The sequence below is a fragment of the Diabrotica virgifera genome, chromosome 3 (assembly GCF_917563875.1).
Source record: "Diabrotica virgifera virgifera chromosome 3, PGI_DIABVI_V3a".
Taxonomy (NCBI): Eukaryota; Metazoa; Arthropoda; class Insecta; order Coleoptera; family Chrysomelidae; genus Diabrotica; species Diabrotica virgifera.
The window spans coordinates 75,381,948-75,406,783 of NC_065445.1; the positions used below are offsets into that span (position 1 = coordinate 75,381,948).

Sequence of the window (24,836 nt, forward strand, 5' to 3'; positions counted from 1 at the left end):
TAACCATAATATTGCATATATTCAATACAATATACAGTACTGGTATAATACCACAAGAATGGTTGCTGTCTACGTTTGTCACCATACCGAAGAAAACTAAGGCAGTGCAATGTTCAGATCATCGAACAATCTCCTTGATGAGTCACCTGCTTAAAATATTTCTTAGAGTCATCCACAACCGAATCTATCAAAAACTAGACATCGATATTAACGATACACAGATGGGATTCAGAAAAGGATTAGGTACAAGGGATGCTCTCTTTGCCCTGAACGTTCTAACACAGAGATGCCTAGATGTTAACCAAGAGGTACACGCCTGCTTTATAGACTTTGAAAAGGCCTTTGACAAAGTACGCCACAGTAAACTCAAAGAAATCCTGGAGAGTAAGAACATTGACACCAGAGACATACAAATAATATTAAATCTGTACTGGAATCAGCGAGCTAATATAAAAATAGAAGACCAAACATCGGACGAAATAGAAATACGTAGAGGGGTACGACAGGGTTGTATATTGTCACCGCTCTTGTTTAATATCTACAGCGAACAAATATGCCAAGAAGCTCTCTCATATGCAAACGAAGGGATAATAGTCAATGGAGAAGTTATCAATAACATTCGATATGCTGACGATACTGTGATAATGGCAAGAACAGCGGAAGATCTACAACATCTAGTTGAAAATATGAATGAGATATGTAATAACTACGGCATAAGGATGAACGTCAAAAAAACCAAATATATGACCTTCAGTAAGAATCCAATAAATGACACTAGTATCACAATAAACGGTACCCAACTTGAAAAAGTAAATGAATACAAATACTTGGGAACCCTTATCAATGAAACAGGTGACCAAAATCACGAGATAAAAAGACGTATTGAAATTGCCAGGTCTACTTTTATAAAAATGAAAAAATTATTTTGTAATCGTGATATTAGTATTCATCTACGAACTAGAATGTTAAAATGCTATGTATTCAGTACTTTGCTCTACGGTGTTGAGTCATGGACTCTTAAACAGAGGAATATTAAAAATCTTGAAAGCTTTGAGATGTGGTGCTACCGCCGTATACTAAGAATAAGTTGGGTGGATAAAATTACAAATGAAGAAGTAATACGCAGAATAAATAACAAGCCAGAAGTTCTACTGAATATAAAAAAGAGAAAACTTGAATACTTAGGCCACCTGATGAGGGGACAAAAGTACACATTCCTACAAAACATAATGCAAGGAAAAATCCAAGGACGAAGAAATCCAGGCCGTAGAAGAATGTCCTGGATGAGAAATTTGAGAGAGTGGTTTGGCTGTACCACTAACGAATTGTTCAAAACAGCAGTAAATAAAATTAGAATCGCCCTAATGATATCCAATCTCCGATAGGAGAGGCACTCAAAGAAGAAGAAGAAGATAACTACAAATACTTAGGAACGTGGATAACATCAAATGTAGACCAGACCAAAGAAATTAAGACACGTATTGAAATAGCATGTGCATCCTTCATTAAACTTAAAAAGTTTCTTTGTTGTCAGGATATAGGGTTAGAACTACGCCTAAGGATGCTTAGATGTTACGTGTTCTCTACTCTTCTTTATGGCTTGGAAGCGTGGACGTTGAAACAAGTCCATTTGAATAAGTTGGCCGCCTTTGAATTTTGGTGTTACAGAAGAATCCTATGAATATCATGGATTCAAAGAATGTCGAATGTGGAAGTAACTGTGTGGAAGGATAGGAAATCAACCGGAAATAATACTAACTATCAAAAGACGAAAACTTGAGTACTTGGGACATGTGATGAGAGGGCAAAAATACTCATTATTACAACTTATTATGCAAGGCAAAATCCGAGGAAAGCAAAATGTGGGAAGACGAAGAACATCCTGGTTTAAGAACTTACGGGAATGGTTCGAATGCAGTAGTGCAGAGCTATTTAGAGCGGCAGTCAACAGGGTCCGCATTGCCATGATGATTTCCAACCTTCGATAGAAGATGGAACTTAAAGAAGAAGATGGTTAGAACGCCCTCTAACAGGGAATAAGTGAAATGAATTTCGACTCGATTCAAGTTCTGTTTACGCAGGTATAACCATACCAACAGGCACCGCTAGGAAAACATTCCACTTTGCAGTTCAGAGAACCCATACGAAACAAGTCTGTGTACTCTATACAGAGTATGGCATTAGTAAAATAAGAAAATTTGATTAAAACGAAACCGTAGATTTTCTTATTTTACTAATGCCATACTCTATATAGAGTACACAGACTCTTTTCGTACGGGTTCTCTGAACTGCAAAGTGGAATGTTTTCCTAGCGGTGTCTATTGGTATGGTTATACATGGGTAAACAGAGAACTTGAATCGAGTCGAAATTCATTTGACTTATTCCCCATTAGAGGGCGTTCTAATAATACCGCGATATAAATTCTTTTAATTTATATAGAGAAACTACAGTCGTAATGGTAAAATCTGTCTTCCTCAGAGCCTCCTTGACAACAGGTAGACCTAGAAATAGTACTATCGGGGGATGGGGGAAGACAGATTTTAATCAAAATGAAACCGTAGATTTTCTTATTTTACTAATGCCATACTCTGTATAGAGTACACAGACTCGTTTCTTATGGGTTCTCTGAACTGCAAAGTGGAATGTTTTCCTAGCAGTGCCTGTTGGTACGGTTATACCTGCGTAAACAGAGAACTTGAATCGAATTGAAATTCATTTCACATAAATAAGAATAATTATTATTTTAATTTTACAAATAATCCTTTCTTTTATCTCTATTTACTGTTTTAGTTGGGAAAAAGCCAATTTTGTGGCTTATTCCCAATTAAAATAATTAATTGATATGAAAATGTATTAGTTTGCAGAATTAAAATGGTAATTCTTCTGATTTATGCGTTTTATTAATTTTTTTCATTATAGTGTGCAAACCCTTCTGAGAAAAGATTATGGTATTGTTTAGCCACACAGGTAGGTATACAGTGCCAGCAAAAAAATCTTTACAAAGTGAATAAGGCATATCAATCATAATAATTATTATAATAAACCACAAAATTGGCTTATTTTGCACAGTATAATAGACAGGGACAGGTAACCTCATACCATAGTAGCACCAATTGTAATCTCTGTTAAGATAAACTATGACATCTTATTTCAATAAGAAGTACATATATATACCAGCATTATAAACATATTGTCGGCTTACTGCCAAAACCAACCAACTCCATTTTTAAAAGTTTTGAGAAATCTACCTTTTAAACTTTAATTTGAAATGAAAAATCGTCTGAATTTAAATAATTTAATAATTGAAAAATATGACAAAAATATTTTTCAGTTATTAAATAATTTTTTTAAATTCAGTCGATTTTCAATTTCAAATTAAAGTTTAAAAGGTAGATTTCCCAAAACTTTTAAAATGGAGTTGGTTGGTTTTGGCAGTAAGCCGATGATTACTGGTTAACAAGTTTACAAAAAATCTTTATCTGAAAAATTTAACAAATGAATGCTATGCTGGAACAACTTTGTAAACTTTAAATCAGATTTTGTCAATAAATTGAAAAAAAACCCATTATAACTGATTATTAAAAAACAGAATCTATGAGTTTAATATGATAGACTATAAGATACATGAAGTATGGTTTCGTAATATTCCCCACAGTCAGTAGTACATTATTTATTATTTTGGGCATATAGAACATTGTCCCTGGAAAACCCACATATGAAACTACTGGCAGTTACAACGTTGCTCCAGCATAGCATTCAAATAATCAAAAAAATTGCAGGATGATTGTGCTCTGTAGAACTTATTAAAATACGTAACAAGCCTGCCATAATTTAAAACAGCCTTTTTTGAACAATATAAACAACACAACATATAAAAAATGCAAAAGCAAAACACATTAGTATCTTGTCTGTAAACTCTCTTCGTCCATATTTTGCTAAAAGCTTTCCTGATTGTCCTATTACGCTAGAAGTCACTTTGAGCTCCTCTTGAGTCCCTATAACGCTATCTGAAGAATACACCAAAGATTCCAAAGTGTTCGCACTCCTTTGGGTTGTATCAGCTAATTGTCTACTAATAGAGAGTAGTTGGTCTGTGACATTGGAGCTAATCGTAGCCATATTTTCTTTGTTGCGTTTTTGGCGTTGCCTTACATCTGTATCTTCAGCTGTATGCTTGACTAGCTCTTCTTTTGTACCTTGTTCTATTGCTGACATAGATTTTAAGTTCGCTTTTTTAAAAGCGTCCATACTATTTGCGAACTGTTCTCTATACAAAGCAACATCTTTAAGTAAAATAGTACTTTTAGTTTCAGTTGCTAAATCACTAAATTTGCTTATTAATTTTCGTAAAGTACTTATTTTTGAACGCCCTGCACTGTTTAAGGCTTGTAGTTCTACTAGGGGCCCCACACATTCATCAATATCTTGGATTAGGGCTTTGAGTTGTAAATTGTTTTCAGTTACTTCTTGCCGAATTGTTTCCACTACTAACCTTGTATGATCCATTTTTAACGAAGGTGCTATTTTTATCAAATCTCAATCACTTCACTGGTACATTTTATTAATAATAAATTAACAATTTATTTTTTTCTAGTTTTGTTTATGATGTGTATAACCTAAACAGCTTCTGTCACTGTCAAGTGTCACAGCCACATCTGCATGTCTCGCATGTCTACGAAAACGAGCCACCTTTACTTTACAAGCCATGAAGACAAAAAGGCAACGACGCAATTCATGACGTCGGTAGTCCGACTCTCGGACTACCGCTTTCGAAACAAGAATTTTAAACTACAAATTCTGGTAAAATTTATAGTATTTTTTGAGTCGAACAGAAAAATATATTAATTAGAAGTTTGTACAAAATAAAATTAAAAGTAATTCCTTTTAAGTAACGTTTATTATACAAAAAAAAAACCAATGACAAGAATATGTGTAAAATACTTTATTTTAAATAAATATTATATTATTTTAAATTATATACAAAATATCGCTAGAAATAACTATAACAACAATTGCTCACATAGTTTGATGTGCAGTCTTAGGGTTTAGAGTAGATAACTTTGTTTTTTTGTTATTTTCCTTAGCATTATTTTTCTTTTTATACTTTCTTGAAAATTTATCACTTTGATGGCTGTCTTGTTTTTTGTATAATTATTTAAAACAATATTACACATAATTTTTATAACAGCAGAATAAACTTTGAAGGCATTTTCTCCACATTCACACAGTCAAAAAATCCGCAATAACTATCTCTTAAAACCTACCAACTTTCATTTGCATATCTCAGTTGGTTTTATAATAATAAATAAAGCGTCAGTTTGTAAGAAAAAATTCAACATCCCGTATCTCGAAAACGAAACATTTGCGGGCATACGTTTATCAAGCAAACTGTCATTATTTTTTCATGCAGAATTACCCCTTAAGGGGATGGTACGACCTTTTGGTTTCAATGCTATTTAAATGGGATTAATTTTTTTCGAATCTTGAGAAAACTAAGTATTTTTGAAAAATTTTAAAACAGAATGAAATATTACGTTATTACCGAGGGCAGAAAGTCCCTAGACTTCTATAATGTTAATTTTAATAAGTTACAGGGGTGAAAAACTAAGAGAAAATTTAGTCTGATTTTTAGCTTTAAATATGTCATTCAAAAAAAACTTTTTATTCATTATAAGAGATTTTCGGCCCTCAGTAATAAAGTAATCTTTCATTCTGCGTTTAAATTTTTCAAAAATATTTATTAGTGATTAATAATATTAAATGATTACATTAAAAATACATTGAAAATTTTGACAGGCTTCAAAATTTTGCATTTTGTTCCTTTCCCCTTAAAGTTTGTCGCACTTATTTAGAATTACCCTGTATTGATGAAGAACAATCTAGTTGTTAAAGTAGATAACTTTTTTTTATTATCCCACATAAGGGAATTAATAAAAAAAACATAATGTTAAGAAAACCTGAGGCTATCATCATCATCAGTAGCTCGACAACCCTTTTTGGGTCCTGGCTTGTACTAGGATTTTCCGCCATTCTGTTCTGTTCCTTGCTTTGTTCTTCCAGTGGGTAATCTCAAGTGTTTTCAGATCTTGTTCCACTTGTTCCATGTATCTAAGTTTGGGTCTTCCCTTTGACCTCCCTACTGGTGCTTGCCTCATTATATGTTTTGGTGTTTCGGTCTCCAACATCCGTTCAACATGGCCCATCCAGCGCAGACGTCCGATTTTTATGGATGTTATGACGTCGGGTTCGTTGTATGCTGCGTATAGTTCAAAATTATATTTTCTGCGCCATACGTCATTTTCTTTCACCCCCTTATATGTGTCTGAGGATTTTTCGTTCAAACGTACCTAATAAGTTCTCATCGCTTTTCGACAGTGTCCATGTCTCTGATCCATATGTAAGGACCGGTTTTATCAGGGTTTTGTATATTTTGCATTTGGTTTTTCTCGTGATGTTGTTAGATCTTAGATGTTTAATTAGTCCATTATATGTCTTATTAGCAATATGTATTCTTCTCTTGACTTCTTCGCTGGCATTGTTATCTGCGGTAACTAGTGAACCTAGATATGTAAATTTTTTTTCCACCTACCTCTAGCGAAAGTATACTTTTCCGGACCTGATTGTAGGGAGCAAAGTTGTACTTTTCCTCCCTAGGGAGGAAAATATTTTTCCTCCCTAGGGAGGAAAAGTAAAAGTGACGTCATGGTATTTCATTCATGAAATATAACTTATTGACGCCCTGTACAATATCTATTTTCTATTACGTAAGTATCTATACATTTTAACGTTTATTTATACACCCTGTATTTTGCAGAACGGTAAAAACAGTAAATTGTTATTTTGATTTAACAATGTTTACATTAATAATTTGACTTATATTTGACAGTTGACAGTTATATTGTACTTACTTGTTATTATTAGTTCTAATAAATTTTGTTGGTTAGTTACATAAATAAATTAAGTAAAAATGAAAAAATGACTTGTTATTTGAGGAAGGTGGAAAAATCATATGTATAACATGGGAGTAAAGTGCCTTTTCCTCCCTTGAATGATTACTGCCCTCCGCTACGCGTCGGGCAGTAAACTTCATTCTCGGGAGGAAAAGTAGCACTTTCCTCCCTTGTTATACAAATAGCTATTACGCTTTAGATGTTATAGTCACTTATTGTCAGATTCTGTAGGTTTCTTTGGCCTGTCGATTTGGTGGCCTTCATGTATTTGGTTTTTATTTCATTAATATTTAGACCACTGTTTTGTGCCGCTCTTTCTATCGCATTAAATGCTTCTAGCTATGATATCAACATCATCTGCAAATGCCAATATTTGTACACTTTTTGTTATTATTGTTCCTCTGGTGTTGACTTTTGACTCTCTAATTATTTTTTCTAATGTGATGTTGAATAGAATACAGAATAGGACATCTCCCTGTCGTAGGCCCGTTCTAACATGTGTTGTATCTGTTAGTGCGTTTTGAATTTGGCTCTGTACTTTAAGTGTTTCTTTTACTATATCAATGAGTTGAGTTGGAATATTAAACTTTTTCAAGGCGTGGATCAGAAATTCTCGATGGATACTATTATAAGCACTCTCAAAATCAATGAAGAGATGATGTGTGTCTATATTAAATTCACTAGTCTTTTCCAAGATTTGTCTCAAGACGAAGATCTGATCTATTGTGGACTTCTGCCTGCAGAAACCACATTGATATCCCCCAACTATTTGTTCCGCATATGGTCTCAATCTCAATCGCTCATACACAATACAGTAAACTCTCTCTTAACGGACACCTCTCTTCGCCGGACACCTCCTCTATACGGACGATTTTTAAAACAAAAACCATTCGGCGATATATGAACCTGTACCTTTAACTCCCTTCGACGGACACTCTCAACAACGGACGCGGACAGTAAATGAGACGTAAATTAGGACAGTAAATGAAAAAATTAACGTTTTTTTCCACATATTTTACAATATAAAACTACATTTTTTATTATTTCAAATCAATACAGATGCCCACGACGTGATATTTGATACTGTTCACGTTATCATCACTACAGTTTTATTACTTGTAAGTAATAAAAAATTATTGTATGTGTCTGTTAAAGAAAGAAGTACGACACCAAGAACTTATTAAATTGTGTTTTGACTGGAATAAGTATTCAAGAATTGCAACCGAAATGTCTGATTAAGCATATTATAGACCTTGTATTTTTATGAGTGATTTTTTTCCTAAAAATTTTATTTTCGGATTAAATTTCAAAATAAACTTTGGGTCTGTCTTTGAACATGTAAATATGTATTTAAGGTAATTGAAACAATTTTAGTTTTTGAACGTTTTGCAACGTGAATAATATGGCGTCCGCAAAAAGAAAGTTTTTAAGTTTGAAAGAAAAATCTATTTGGTTCATTATGGGGAGACGCATAAGCGTTAGACCATAAGTGTGAGACCTCTGTTAGACAGTTAGCAAAAAAATTTCGAATTGAAAAACCTCAAGCCAGTCAAATTTTGAAACATAAAAGTGATTTAATTTAATCCGTTTTCAGAGAGTGGAAACCTAGATGCTATATAACTTTTGCTATATAACTAAATACTATATAACTTTTGGTTGTAATATAAGACAGACTTTTATTTTTGATTATTGTAATATTATAATTAATTTAAAGATAAACTTCTTTAATTATGTTATCCAACATATTTATGCATATGTAAAAAAAATGTAAATGTAAAATAAAATAAACTCCTTATCCAGATTTAGCCATACGGCTCACACTCCCTCTAAGGGGAAAATTGACTCATCTCAGATACCTATGGTATCAAAAGGATTGAGCTCTGGTGGAACTCTTTCCATGTTATCGAGCCCTAGGTGACTTGGTATGCAGGTGTATCTCCCAGAAATTTTCGTACACATCTGGCCGTTGCGAGTAGTACAGCTTTCTGCATGGTCTTGTAAAGATGTTCATTTAGACCCAGCCTTTTTATGCTTTCGAGGAGGTTCTTCGGAATGACTCCAGTAGTAGACATAACAATAGGTATCGTCTGGGTACTTTGCATTCTCCATTGTCTTCGTATTTGAATTTCCAGATCTCTGTACTTGGCGATCTTTTCAGTAAATTTACTATGTAGATTATTGTTGTTAGGTATCGCCACATCAATTAGTGTTGTTTGTCTTGTTAATTTATTAACTAGTACGAGATCTGGTCTATTATGTGCCACTGTTTGGTCTGTGAGCACAGTGCGGTCCCAGTATAGCTTGTAGTTGCCATCCTCAAGCATACTCTCAGGGACGTATTGGTAATATGGAAGATGGTCCGTTTGGAGAAGTCCCAGCTTGATAGCTATCTCTTGATGAAGGATCTTTCCCACTGCGTCATGCCTTTCCTTATATTCAGTTGCAGCAAATGCCTGGCAGCCCCCTGTAAGATGTTGGATGGTTTCTTGGGCTTGACATCCATATCGGCCTCTGTCGTTTTGAACCTGAGGGTCTTTGACGATATATTTCAGGTAATTTCTGGTTGGTATAACCTGATCCTGAATGGCCAGTAATGAACCCTCCGTTTCAGGGAACATCTTTCCTGATGTCAACCAATAGTTCGACGCTGTATTGTCGACATAGTCTTGGCTGACCTCATTGGGATGTCGCCCGTGCAGAGGTTTACCCATCCAGGTGCGCATTTTTTCGTCTTTAGTGAGGTGGTTTATGCGCATTTCTGGTTCCCTCAGTTTGATTGGTGTTGTGTCATCTACTGCGCAGATACCGCGATGTAGAGTAGATGTCTCAGCTTGCAGTCCATGTACAAAAAATGGTTTTATCAACTTCTTTAGTTATAATATGTATGCCTAAATTATAGAACCACATTTGGCGGAGGTAAAATGCTTTAGAAGTACTGAGTCTAGGCAACGGCATCGTTTGTTGGAGGTCGAATGTCATATATGCAACACCATCTAAATTTTTGGCTAGTTCCCTGTCGATATTCTGAGCCTCAAACGCTGCTTTATAATTTTCAATATGTTCCTCATTTGCAGCACCAGAATCGCAAGTGCTGCAAGTGTCACTTTTCGGGTGTCCAAACGATAAGTTGAATTCATTGTTAAAAATATTGCGGTACGTGCATTCTTTAACTTTAAATCGATTTTGGACTTTGTCTGCATTACATGTATCAATATAAAGTTTATGCATAATAGGAAGCGATAAAAGCGGAGACAGATATTTCTTATGGATATTGCAGTTTCTTGAATAATGAGATAATTCTGAAGGGAAACTTGAAATATGCTGGATTATATAAGCTACAACATCATCTTGAATTTTATTGGGTCTATTTGAGTGTTTTCCTCTTTTGTCTGGTAGAGGAGCAGCTAAACCCATCTTAATTTGCTTTTGGATTAAGTCAACCTTCTTCATGCTAATGTTGTTTAACGAAACAAAAGCTCGTTTACATGTAATAGTTTGTTTTGCCCCGTATGTTACGTTATATTGAAATGAGGCGGTCTTGTGTTTTAAAGCTCCAGTTCTTTGTCGGTGTGTGGGGATTATTTTGATACTATTATACAGAAAAGAGTTTTTAGCATTTATATCCAGTTTGTACCACGATGACAAAATTTTTTCCCTGTCTTCAATTGTAAATACCTGGGAACACTGTCGGCGACACTTTTCGGGGCATAAATTAGTACCTTTGACAATATTCTTAGCAGGTTTCAACTCACCTTTATAATTTGTGTAGGCCTCTCCTCTTTGCCTGCAGAGTGTAGCATTTCGTTTCTTCCATTCATCAACATTTCGTTGCCTTTTTCTACTTACTTTTATTTTTGGTTGGAAATGTTTCTTTTTGCGATGGACTCTAGGCAATATATGCTCTTTTTCATTTTGTCCAACAATATTTTCATTATCCAATAATCATAACAAAACAGTTGACCAAGTCATGACATAAAACTTTTGCCAAATTTGTTAATTTCCATATTCATAATAATAACAGTTGGAAATATTTTGTTAGATTTTTTAATTTTAATTAATGTCAGTTTTTACATAAGGAAAACTGTAGTATTACTTGTAATTTCGAATATCTGTTTGATTAAAAAACAAAAGATATTAAACTATACATTTGAAGTCAGAGCAGAACTGTTTACCTCCAAGTTAACACTTGGACACATTGTGAAAGTATATGGCACTTTCCCTATAACAATAAAAAATAGGTACCATTGAATATAACAAAATATTCTGTTTTGTAAATTGTTTTATCTTGTGTGATACTCAAAATATTTCGAGCATCTCCTCTGGCTCTATCAAAATTGGGGATATGATTGTTACAGTTATTCCGATCTAAATTGTAGGATTTTTTTTATTTAATTGTTTCATAGTATTAGCCTGGGCATGAAAACCTTCAATGACCTTTCCTATATTTATTTTAATATTTTCTGTCTGTGTAACAATACCTATCCCCAGCTTTGATATAGCCAAAGGAGATGCTCGAAATATTTTGGGTATCCTAAAAGCTAAAACAATTGACGGTTTATATAGAGTTGGTACAAAATACGGAACAATAGACGTTATTTTTTCAAGAAATCAAATAAGAGAATGCAAAGAGAATTTTCTTAATTTCGAAGATGTTCCAGACGTTAAGTTGCCTCTAAGAGAAATTAGTACATAAGATTCTAAATTTGAAGGACAAGGCTTATTCTTCTTAAAATGCTACTGCAATAAGAAATGCTCTTCAAAATTCAAGTGTAAAAAAGGTCTAACGTATTGTGCAACTCTAAATGCCATAATGCCTCAACATGTGAGAATAAACCCTATTTATTTTATTTTAATTACGAAAATATAAAAATAATAAACACTAAAATTAAAAAATGACGTTTTATTAAACCTAATCTAACCAATTACGACATTTTAATAGCTGATCGGGGTTTGACCAGCCAAACACCGATTTCAAAAAATTCAATTTCGACCTTTTCCTGACCAACTTAGTCTCTCCTAGGTTTGACTAGTCAAAGGCCGAAACTGTAATTTATTTCGGGCTTTGAGTAAGACCGTCAGTCAGACATGAGGATTGCCTAGTCAAACCTAGGAATACCTGAAATTCGGGCTTTGACTATAACATAGGTATATATCAATACAGATTAAAAAGCATTGTCAAAATAAATACATATTTTTCAGGGGGGTATAGCCAAAAGTCTTTGAAAGCATTTAGGTTCAAAATTTATTTAAAATACGGTAAAAATAAATTTCTCATGTTTCTTTATCCAATAAACGCACCTATATATAAATAAATTAGACAACAAAAAATACCATTCCACTCCTGTTCAGTGCAGTTGGGCATGGGGATTCTGTAGGCAAACGCAGATGATAGTGCATGGTGTTTGCATGGCTATAGATTTAATGTGCCATCACTAATTTGGGGTGCTCTCTATATCGTAGCAATATGGAAAAGATTAATTGTGTTTGGCTTAGATGATCGTTACGGGTATCAACTGATAATTTTTCAAGTACTCTTCTTGTTTGTTGATTGCATCCTTTTGATTAGTGCCAGAGAGGCTTATAAAAGCCACTTATCTACGACAAGGTTTTATGCTAGTAGCGAGTAGTGATTTACACGTATAATTTAGGGTTAACCCTTTTTATTATAAAACCATACCTATAATAATAATAATAAGATAATAAAAATGATATGTACCTACTTATAAATAAATGATTTGTATAGATGTCAAAATATGTATAAATATCTGGCAAGAGCAGAAAATTGACCACGAGCAAATGAAAACTGAGATAATTTCGGAGTTCAAAGAAGGGCCGGGTTAGCCAGTTACTTCGTTAAAATCTTAACAGTAAAAATTTGTTTAGGGCACTGAACACCTACGCATGTTCCTACGCATCTGTGATATTCTTAAGTGGACTATAAATACTGGATATAGAAAGCCATCAGCGAAAAGTACAAACACACCTTACGAAGGCACAAAAAATCATCCTTGTAGTGCAGTAGAAAGAACGATATGTTGTTACAGAGGTACTGGGTACTGTCATGTGTTGTAATCCTTAGGTACTTAGATTTGAAATTGATTGGATAATAAAATGCAATAATTTCATAAAGTATTGTATTAACTTATTTATAGTAACTAATACAATAATTGATTCGTTGCCTTTTTTGTACTTCTTATTTATATAGGTATGACTACGGTATCCGCCAAAATAAACAGTACCGAAATTAAGAGGGCTGGTAATAAATTGCGCACGTAAGTTAGGGTGACCAAACGTCCCGTAAAAACGGGATTGTCCCGTTTTTTAACGATTTGTCCCGGGGTCCCGAAAAAGTCTCTCGGGACGCCTAAATGTCCCGTATTTGCGTTGGGTTGATTTTATGTATCTGACTATATTTTCTCTCTTTAATTTCTTTTCAATTTCGGTATTTGTTTTCACTATTATTTCTCCCTCTCTTGTTACATTGTGGCCTAGTATTAGTATTGTTCTAATTATTTTTCTTTCAAATTTCAAAAGGCCTTCTTCTTTCTTGTTAATCGTCGTTGTTTACATTCCTTATGTAACGACAGGTATTATTAAGGTCTTATAAAGGTTCATATTATACTTAGTCTTGCTTCTCAGCAGATTTCTATTCATTCCATATATGTTTTTCTGCCTTTCAGAATTCTTTCCTCTGTTCTCTTTTTTCCGGTTTTCCCTGTTGTCACTCCCAAGTAGCTAAAGGTGGATACAGTTTTAAATATGGTTCTGTGTTATTAGATATTTCTGAGTTGTTGTGTCATCCTTCCCTATCGTCATGTATTTTGTTTTGTGCTGGTTTATCTCTAGTCCTATTCTCTTCGATTCCTTATTTAACTTTCCAACTGATTTTATAAGTGTCATCTTCGTCTTCGAATCGTCTATGAAGACTAGATCATCTGCATATGCTACTAGCTGAAGTTTATCTGTAATAATATTTTTTTTGTAAAGTTTGTCCTCCTAATGACTACTTTCAATATCAGATTAAATAGTGTCGAGGAGATAAAGTCACCTTGTTTCACGCCTTTGTTTACATTTGAAGGGCTGAGTGGATGAAGGAGGTATGTAACAAAAAGTAAGTTTTGAGATATTTGACCCCAAAGTTTTCATTGTAGAACTTTTTTGTAGTTATTGGTTTTCAAATGCTTAAATAATCATACTGTTCTCATGAGTGGTGAAATTAATATGGAAGTTGAGAAAATGTTTAAATATCTGCTAACCAGACAAAAAAAAAAGATGTTGTGTACATACCTCGTTCTTCCACAAATATTTTGTATATTTCATCTTTGTCTAAAGGATAAAACAGGTTATATGCATACAATTCAAAATACTGTTGTGTAGATATTCAAAATAATATTTATTTTTAATACGTATACATATTTTAATAACACCAAGGATATCGAAAATTGTCACCCCTTAAGTTTATCCATTATTTTCACGCAAAATAAGCTCATAGAACCACCTGTGTAAATTAGCAATTTGTTTATCCAATTGCTCACCTATATCCATAAGTCCTCTTCCTCCTAGATTCCGTGGTAATGTCGTTCTTTCTACTGCACTTTTAGGATGGTGTTTTTGTGCCTTTGTGAGGTGTGTTCTTACTTTTCGCTGAAGATTCTCTATGTCCGTTTTTGTCCACTTAACAATGCCAAACGAATAGCTAAGCGCGGAACATGCGTAGGTGTTTAGTGCCTTAAACAAATTTCTACTGTTAAGGTGTGAACGAAGCAGCTGTTTTACCCTTCGTATAAACTCCGCTGTTATCTCAGTTTTCATTTGCTTATGGTCAATTTTCCGCGCTTGCTTTACTCCAAGATATTTATAAATATCGTTTTCACCCATGGCCTCGATGTTCTGGCCATTTTGCATATCGAATTCTCCGGGCTGTACTTTTCCTCTGATTATATTTAAAACACGGCACTTGTCTAGTCCGAAGTGCATACTAATGTCATTTGAAAAGGATTCTACAGTTTTTAGCATCTCATCGAGTTGGTTTCGAGTGGAAGCCATTAATTTCAAATCATCCATGTACAATAAATGATTAAGCTTCGCCACCACATTGTTGTTATTTTTGATGCTAAAACCTGCGTCTGTGGCGTTTAATAGCTGGGATAGTGGGTTCATAGCTAAACAGAACCACAGAGGACTCAACGAATCTCCTTGAAACAGGCCCCGGCTGATAGCGATATTTTCAGTTTCGATGCTATTTTCACCAGGTATTTGAAGGTGAATTCTAGTCTTCCACTCCGTCATTATATGCTCTAAAAAGGTCACTATATTATCATCGACTTTATATATTCTCAATATATCTATAAGCCATTCATGCGGCACTGAATCAAAGGCCTTCTTGTAATCAATGAAGGCAGTAAATAGGTTCCTTTTTTTGGAATATGCTTGATTAGAAATGACTGAGTCGATGATAAGTTGTTCTTTGCAACCCATGGAACCCTTAGCGCATCCTTTCTGTTGAGGCTCTATGATATTGTTCAGAGCACAGTGTTGGTAGATACGCCGGGCTACACAGGATGTGACTAATTTATACAAAGTTGGAAGACAAGTAATTGGGCGGTATTTGGCTGGATCTTGGGTGTTATTTTGATCCTTCGGTATTAAATAAGTGGTTCCCTGAGTTAGAAATAATGGTGTTTCCTGCGGATTAGAAATAACATTATTAATTAGTGTTGATAAGCAATCATGAACACTCCAAAACTTCTTAAGCCAGAAGTTTTGAACTCCGTCTGGTCCAGGAGATTTCCAGTTATGAAGCTCTTTGATGATATTTGAGACTTCTTCAGTGGTGAAGGGTTCGTAGAGAGTAGTAGTATAGTGTTGGCAGTTCTGTGTCGTATCTTCTATCCATCCAGCATTGTTGTTATTATTAAACTCCTTATCCAGATTTAGCCATACGGCTCACACTCCCTCTAAGGGGAAAATTGACTCATCCCAGATACCTACGGTATCAAAAGGATTGAGCTCTGGTGGGACTCTTTCCGTGTTATCGAGCCCTAGGTGACTTGGTATGCAGGTGTATCTCCCAAAAATTTTCGTACACATCTGGCCGTTGCGAGTAGTACTGCTTTTTGCATGGTCTTATAAAGATGTTCATTAAGACCCAGCTTTTTTATGCTTTCGAGGAGGGTCTTCGGAATGACTCCAGTAGTAGACATAATAATCGGTATCGTCTGGGTACTTTGCATTCTCCATTGTCTCCGTATTTGATTTTCCAGATCTCTGTACTTGGCGATCTTTTCAGTAAATTTAGTACGTAGATTATTGTTGTTAGGAATCGCCACATCAATGAGGGTTGTTTGTCTCGTTAATTTATTGACTAATACGAGATCTGGTCTATTATGCGCCACTGTTTGGTCTGTGAGTACAGTGCGGTCCCAGTATAGCTTGTAGTTGCCATCCTCAAGCATACTCTCAGGGACGTATTGATAATATGGGAGATGGTCGGTTTGGAGAAGTCCCAGCTTGATAGCTATCTCCTGATGAAGGATTTTTCCCACTGCGTCATGCCGTTCCTTGTACTCAGTTGCAGTAAATGCCTGGCAGCCCCCTGTAAGATGTTGGATGGTTTCCTGGGCTTGACATCCATATCGGCATCTGTCGTTTTGAACATGAGGGTCTTTGATGATATATTTCAGGTAATTTCTGGTTGGTATAACCTGATCCTGAATGTCCTTATTATCCAGATTTAGCCATACGGCTCACACTCCCTCTGAGGGGAAAATTGACTCATCCCAGATACCTACGTTATCAAAAGGATTGAGCTCTGGTGGGACTCTTTCCGTGTTATCGAGCCCTAGGTGACTTGGAATGCAGGTGTATCTCCCAAAAATTTTCTTACACTTCTGGCCGTCGCAAGTAGTACAGCTTTCTGCATGGTCTTATAAATATGTTCATTGAGACCCAGCTTTTTTATGCTTTCGAGGAGGGTCTTCGGAATGACTCCAGTAGTAGACATAACAATAGGTATCGTCTGGGTACTTTGCATTCTCCATTGTCTCCGTATTTGAATTTCCAGATCTCTATACTTGGCGATCTTTTCAGTAAATTTACTACGTAGATTATTGTTGTTAGGTATCGTCACATCAATTAGTGTTGTTTGTCTTGTTAATTTATTAACTAGTACGAGATCTGGTCTATTATGTGCCACTGTTTGGTCTGTGAGCACACTGCGGTCCCAGTATAGCTTGTAGTTGCCATCCTCAAGCATACTCTCAGGAACGTATTGATAATATGGGAGATAGTCCGTTTGGAGAAGTCCCAGCTTGTTAGCTATCTCTTGATGAAGGATTTTTCCCACTGCGTCATGCCGTTCCTTGTATTCAGTTGCAGCAAATGCCTGGCAGCCCCCTGTAATATGTTGGATGGTTTCTTGGGCTTAACATCCATATCGGCATCTGTCGTTTTGAACCTGAGGGTCTTTGACGATATATTTCAGGTAATTTCTGGTTGGTATAACCTGATCCTGAATGGCCAGTAATGAACCCTCCGTTTCAGGGAACATCTTTCCTGATGTCAACCAATAGTTCGACGCTGTATTGTCGACATAGTCTTGGCTAACCTCATTGGGATGTCGCCCGTGCAGAGGTTTACCCATCCAGGTGCGCAGTTTTTCGTCCTTAGTAAGGTGGTTTATGCGCATTTCTGGTTCCCTCAGTTTGATCGGTGTTGTGTCATCTACTGCGCAAATTGCGCGGTGTAGAGTAGATATCTCAGCCTGCATCTGAAAATAAGTTCTTAAATTAGCAATCTGTTTATCTAATTGCTCACCTATATCCATAAGTCCTCTTCCTCCTAAATACCGGGGTAATGTCGTTCGTTCTACTGCACTTTTAGGGTGGTGTTTTTGTGCCTTTGTGAGGTGTGTTCGTAATTTTCGCTGAAGATTTTCTATATCCGTTTTTGTCCACTTAACAATACCAAATGAATAGCTAAGCGCGGAACAAGCGTAGGTGTTCAGTGCCTTAAACAAATTTTTACTGTTAAGCTGTGAACGAAGCAGTTGTTTTACCCTTCTTATAAACTCAGTTGTTATCTCAGTTTTCATTTGCTTATGGTCAATTTTCCGCGCCTGCTTTACTCCAAGATATTTGTACATATCGTTATCGCCCATGGCCTCGATGTTCTGGCCATTTTGCATATCGAATCCACCGGGCTGTACCTTTCCTCTGACTATATTCAAAACACGGCACTTGTCTAGACCGAACTGCATACTGATATCATTAGAGAATGTTTCTACAGTTTTTAGCATCTCTTCTAGGTATTCTCGAGTGGAAGCCATTAATTTCAAATCATCCATATACAACAGATGATTGAGCTTCGCTACTACAGTATTATTGCTTTTAATGCTAAAACCTGAGTCAGTGGAGTTTAATAGTTGGGAAAGGGGGTTCAAAGCTAAACAGAACCACAGTGGACTCAACGAGTCTCCTTGAAACAGGCCCCGGTTGATTGCGATATTTTCGGTTTCGATATTGTTTTCACCAGGTATTTGGAGGTGAATTTTAGTCTTCCAATCTCTCATTATATGCCTTAAAATGCCTTATTATTATTATTATTATTATTATAGAAGCCAAAAGAAACCTAGAAACCGATACCGAACATTAGATCGATAATAATAATTATTATCGGTCTAATGCAGCACCCTCGGTTATTGTTGCTTTCGATTGGTTTTGTAAAGTGCGGTCTGAAAATATTCCTGTTTCTGGTAAAATTATTCAAGAAAAGGCATTAGAAGTTATAACGGAACTAAATATTGATATGAAATCTTCTTGTGGATGGCTCGAGAAATTTTGTAAGCGACAAAATATTTCCTTCAAATCTCTATTTGGCGAAGCAACTGCTGTAGATGTAGATGTAAGGTATCTGCAGGTAATAACGCCAGGTTGGTAATATCGCCAACTCGTGATTTCTCAGAAAGTATGTTTGCTAAATAATAAATGGCAACATGGATATGTTCCTCATAGTATTCTAAATCACGAGATCATGTTTGCGATTACCTTAGATTCGCCAGCGGTGTTTATGACAGTTGAGTATTAGTGTTCGGTGTAGAAGGAGTACCGTTTATAATTTTACATCTTTTGTTTTATTAGATTGGAGCGGCGTTATTGATGAGTAATATTATTTGCTTTTAGTGATTTGTACTTTGTTTCCTAAGAAATAAAATGATGCATTCAGATTTTTAAGATAGTTTTGCTTATCGTCGAAAACCAAATTACAAACAATTTATGTGCATGTCGGTAATATCGCCAAGTACAATGGATGGTAATAACGCCTTGGCGTTACCATCCCTTCTTGGAGTTTTGGTTGCCTTGGCAACTTTCTCCAGATACGTCTAAGGTTGGAAAAATTAAGTCATCAACAAGCAACAGTGATTCTGATGATATAGAGTTAAGTGAGATGGAAACATCAGATGAAGAAAAACATGACACTTCATTTTCAGATACGCTAACCACTGAAGATTATGGTACAAAAAGGTTATTGTTCTGAAATACTTACTTATTGTTATTTTTTAGCAAATATATCATTTTGAAGTATAATGTTCAATTGTTAGACCGTATTGCATTCGAAATAATAGGTTGGCGATATTGCCAACAAGGGTTGGAAATATCGCCAAAGATGACTTTTTTTTAACTGTCCAGTAAATGTGTAAAAATACCCAAATTATTTTTTTAGTGGATTCTACGTAATTTCAAGTAGTTCATTGAATAGCTGAAGTTGTGACATTTTTTTTAATATGACCCACTATCCAACAAAAAAATTCTAAACCTTAGCTTGGCGATATTACCTTCAGATACCTTATTAGTGGTTTCTAATTGAAAAGAAAAACTGCTCACTTTAATGAAAGTATACTCTCCGCGAGACATTTTTAACGCAGATGGGACGGGATTATTTTTTAGAGTTTAAAATATTACCCAAAATAACTTATACCCTGAAAGGAGAAAGGTACAGTGGCTTCTAAAGACAGGATCGCAATTCTGTTTTGGTCCAAAATGATGGGGAAGAAAAGCCACTGGTAACCAGGAAAAGTAAAAAGCCTCGTTAGTTCAAGGGTTCACACGTAGAACAATTACCTATCGAATGATCTAGCAATAAGAAGTCGTGGATGACAAGGAAAATCATGACAGACTGGCTAAATAAATTTGATAGAAGAATGCAGAGAGAAAATCGAAAAGTTCTTTTGTTCCTAGACTATGCTGCGTCTCATCCACAACTTACATACTTGTGTTATGTAACGATAAACTAATTTCTATTATTAAATAATAATATCATAAGAGAGATATCATATTATATAATAATATAATAAGAGAGAAAATCGAAAAGTTCTTTTGTTCCTAGACTATGCTGCGTCTCATCCACAACTTACATACTTGTGTTTTCGATTTTCTCTCTGCATATAAATTTTATAGGTACATACATACATACACTTTTTTTTTTAATTTACATATAAATGTAACATATATTTTACTTAAGTTCTTCTTCTTCTTTTGCCCTTTAATTCGTCCAATTTTGAACATAGGCTTCCCCCAGTTTCCTCCATTCGCTTCTGTTTAGTGCTTTCTGTTTCCAGTGCGTTCCTCTTATCTTTTTAATGTCGTCTCCCCATCTCATCTGGGGTCGTCCTCTTGCTCTCTTTCCTGTCCATGGTCTTCATTGTTGTATCGTGCTATTCCACCTATTGTCCGTTTGTCTAGCGTTATGACCTGCGCCGCTCCATTTTAGCCTGGCTATATGTTGGCCTGCGTCTTTGACTTTTGTTCTATTTCTGACCCAGTTGTTTTGCTTTTTGTCTGTAAATTTTACTCCTAACATTGCTCTCTCCATGGCTCTCTGTGTCTTCATTATTTTATCCATGTTTGCCTTTGTCAAGGTCCATGTTTGGCATGCGTATGTGAGAATTGGGAGTATGCACTGGTCAAACACTCTTGTTTTTAAGTATTGTTTTATTTTTTTATTCTTTAGGACCCATTTTAATTTTCTAAATCCTGCCCAGGCCAATCTGACCCTTCTTTTTACCTCCGTTGTTTGGTTTTCCTTATTTATTTTTATCATCTGTCCCAAATATATATAATCATTAACCGCTTCTATTGTGGTGTCGTTTAGTATTACGTTTCTATTGTCTTGTGTGTTTGTCATTGTTTTTGTTTTGGCAAAATTCATTTTTAGACCTATTTGTTCGGATTCATTTGCTACTTCTGTTAGCATGGTTTGTAGTTCTTCAAAACTTGATGCTATGACTACTACATCGTCTGCATATCTTAGGTGGTTTAGTTTCTTTCCATTTATGTTTATTCCCATGTTTGTCCATTCCATTGTTTTGAAAACATCTTCCAGTGCTAATGTAAATAGTTTAGGAGAAATAACATCTCCCTGTCGCACTCCTCTGTTAATTGGTATGGGTTTTGTGGTTTCTTCCAATTGTACTGTCATTACTTAAGTTAACATACCTACTTATATTTTTTTCTCTTCAACGGACACCTCCTTTAAACGGACACTTTATGCGGAACGACTACTGTCCGTTTAAGGGAGAGTTCACTGTATTTGACAGTATTTTATATGTCACAGTCAGTAGCGTTATTGCCCGGTAATTTTTACATTCAAGCTGATCTCCCTTTTTATGTAGTGGAATAATTACTCCGGTATTCCAGTCTTGTGGCAGTTGTTTATTATTCCATATGTTCATTATTATTTCGGGTATCGCATTCAATAGGGAGTATCCGCCTTCTTTTATTAATTCTGCGCTAATATTGTCCGAATATAGACCCGAAGTCTCTTTGGTAGCGTCTTGTATGATGTTTTTACACGCTTAACCTGAGGCTATAGTTTTGGGTTTTAATTTCAGTATTTTATAAATGTCCGGTACACAATGAAAATTTACCTGGTTTGCAACAATATTATTACAGCGGTATTGTTAGATAATAAGGCTATAATCTATAATATATGCAATTGCATCCTTCTAACGAAATATCAAAATATTTGAAAATGTTTCACAAATTACGGATACCTTAAATCATTTTCATTTATTTTTCATTTATTTTCTTTTATTATTAATTTGACGAAGAAAAGTTATTCCTCATAAAAAGCTGTTCATGGTCTAAAACCTAAGATACAACTATCAAATTTTATCAATTTTATAGGCTCTGAGCTTCGCTGGTGGCTCTCCTGGCGGATAACTAATTCAACTTTCACCGGTAATTTTTAAATTTATTATTTAATTGTTATTGCTTAATATTTACAACGCAAAAAATTAATTAAATTGTACTCGATTTTTTTTTAATATTTTGCTAATCATTTTGACGTTCTATTGATAAAATATGAATTTCTTACTTCGGCTACTTTCACAATTATCGTGTAGATGGCGCTAAGATTACCGTTTATTTCAATCAACGATATTACGGAACATTAAAAAAACTTAAATTCAGTATTTAAAACGTAAGTATATTTAAGGTAAAAATATATACCACAGCTTTGACCAACTAATATTTTTTATAATTAATGTTTTTAATTTTAATTTTAAATTAATCACTTTGACATTTATGTCAAATTTCCGGTAAACGTTTGCAGACTTGCCACTACTGGCGTTCGCGAATTTGTAAATATCCCCTCTACGTACGAGCTCACAGCGTGTATGAGGTATGTCAAAAATATGAATTTCGCTCAAGAGTAAAGTATCTTTACAGTTTACATTATTACGATTAGAAGGATATAATTGCACAATAAAACATAATTTTTAATTCCAAACAACTTTTTATAATAGCAATTTTTCGTATTATGAATTTAAATATGCAATTAAGCAAAGTTTTCGTTATGATAATGCTCGCATTTTCAGCTTGTTTATTCATACATATAATTTATCATTATATTAATATTCCTATATTATTAATTTTTTATCGAACTCTTTTCTCATCACCTATGAGGTAGAGTCTAGGGGCGCGTTTTTTACGTAGTATCCCCAGTGCGCCTAATCCACGTACAATTTCTAGGAAAGATAATATTGAGCATAATTATACAGAGTGGGCCAAAGAAAACAGTCCACCTCGATATTTGGCAGTATTTATTAGATTTTAAGGAAATGACGAAACGGGTCTATTTTTGATCTAATGGGGACACATTTTTACGGTACATACATTTGTCAACCCCCTCCCTTCCACTTCTCACCCCTTATTTTTAAATAGGGAATAGGAGGCGCGTGCTAGCTCATTTACAAGGTTATTCAATTCTCTATGCAGTAATATAAACATTAACATAATTATTTATACAGGGTGTCCAAGAAAAAAATATTTTAATTAAATTAATTGTCACAAAAAGAAGAATGTATGTAATTTATTTAATTCAAAATACATTCTACTGCTGTCACAAAACAGAATAAAATGTGTTTTGATAAATGAATATTGCTTTTCGTTTAATTTCAATGTTCAAGCTGCCACCCATCTGCCTCTTGGTAGGTTGAATATTGAATTTAAGCGAAAAACAATGTTTAGTTGTCAAATAAATTTTTTCTCTGTTTTCTGTCAGTGGTAGAATGTATTTTGAGTTAAATAAATTGCATACATTCTTCTTTTTGTGTCAATTAATTTGTAATTATAAAATGTCACAAGGAAATAGCTTCAGAACAACATCAATTAATTTAATTCAAAATAATTTTTATTTAGATGGGAACTGGCTTATTTCCTATCTAAATAGTTAATTATAAAAATGCCACAAGGAAATAGCTTCAGAACAACATCAATTAATTAAATTCAAAATAATTTTTCTTGGATAGGTACCTTGTATAAATAATTATGTCAATGTTAATTTTACTGAATAGAGAATTGAATAACCTTTCAAATGAGGTAGCACACGACCCCTATTCCATATTTAAAAATAAGGGGTGGAAGAAATGGAAGGGAGGGGTTGACAAATGTATGTACCGTAAAAATGTGTCCCCCTTAGATCAAAAATCGACCTGATTCTTCATTTCCTTAAAATCTAATAAATACTGCCAAATATCGAGATAAACTGTTTTCTTTGGTCCACTCTGTATATTTAAAACGTTGCTTTCCAGCTATTGTTTTTTTATCTTTTTTATTTGTTCAGGCCGCGGTTCAAGATCTAATTCAGTATCAAAGGTGAATGTTAGCGGAATAATGGGAGCTAGAATTGACGTAATTGTGGGTAATTCATCTTCGAATTCATTTTCTTCGATTAATTAGGATATTTCCATGGTGTTACTACAGGTATCACCTTCACCAGAACAATAATTGAGGCACAGTGCAGGTGCAGAGCTTAATAACACATACATCCACAGTTTCCCTTGCATCTGCAGAAATTTAATTTCAGAAGTTCGATGGTGCTTAAGTTTTGAGAGTTTGTCAATTTTTTACGACTGAACCTGACCTGGTGATAAACTTGGAGAGTGTGGAAACGGCCTGCACTTGTGTTGGAGGAAGCGATATATAATGTACCTATTTTTGACCACGATCTTGATGAATTGTTTATATCTCATGCTATCCAGAGAGCCATTTTTGTTTATGGAAGAAATAATAATGTTTAGATCGATGAATCGAGTGGGGAAAAAGGATAACACTAAGAACGGATCAATTAGGAGAAGTCTAGGGCTAGGGGTGGCAGCAAATAAAGACAAAATAGGAGAACGTCTAACGTCGAAATGGTAATCACTCAATCGACCTAAGAATCGCTAAATTTAATATTCCTGCAAGCCTGGGAGAGAAGCAAAGAGGGGAAGACAACAAGGGACTTAAGGGAAAGGCCTAAGCAGGAGATATCTATGAAGGAAATTGGTATTATTGGGTATGACCCAATACAGAGGAAATACTTATGCAGGGATTCGGAAAATGGAG

At 34.8% G+C, this 24,836-nt stretch overlaps 1 protein-coding gene across 1 annotated transcript; it reads right to left on the bottom strand.

Annotated features, from left to right (window-relative positions):
* Nucleotides 1-2,896: 2,896 nt before the first annotated feature.
* LOC126881144 (vesicle transport protein SEC20) lies at nt 2,897-4,645 on the bottom strand. The gene has a single exon (XM_050645214.1). The coding sequence runs from the start codon at nt 4,505-4,507 to the stop codon at nt 3,833-3,835; it is 675 nt and encodes a 224-aa protein (XP_050501171.1). The 5' UTR covers nt 4,508-4,645; the 3' UTR covers nt 2,897-3,832.
* Nucleotides 4,646-24,836: the final 20,191 nt, after the last annotated feature.

Bases quoted from the DNA above. Each gene is read 5' to 3' on its own strand.
- LOC126881144 (XM_050645214.1), bottom strand. From the start codon at position 4,507: ATGGATCATACAAGGTTAGTAGTGGAAACAATTCGGCAAGAAGTAACT.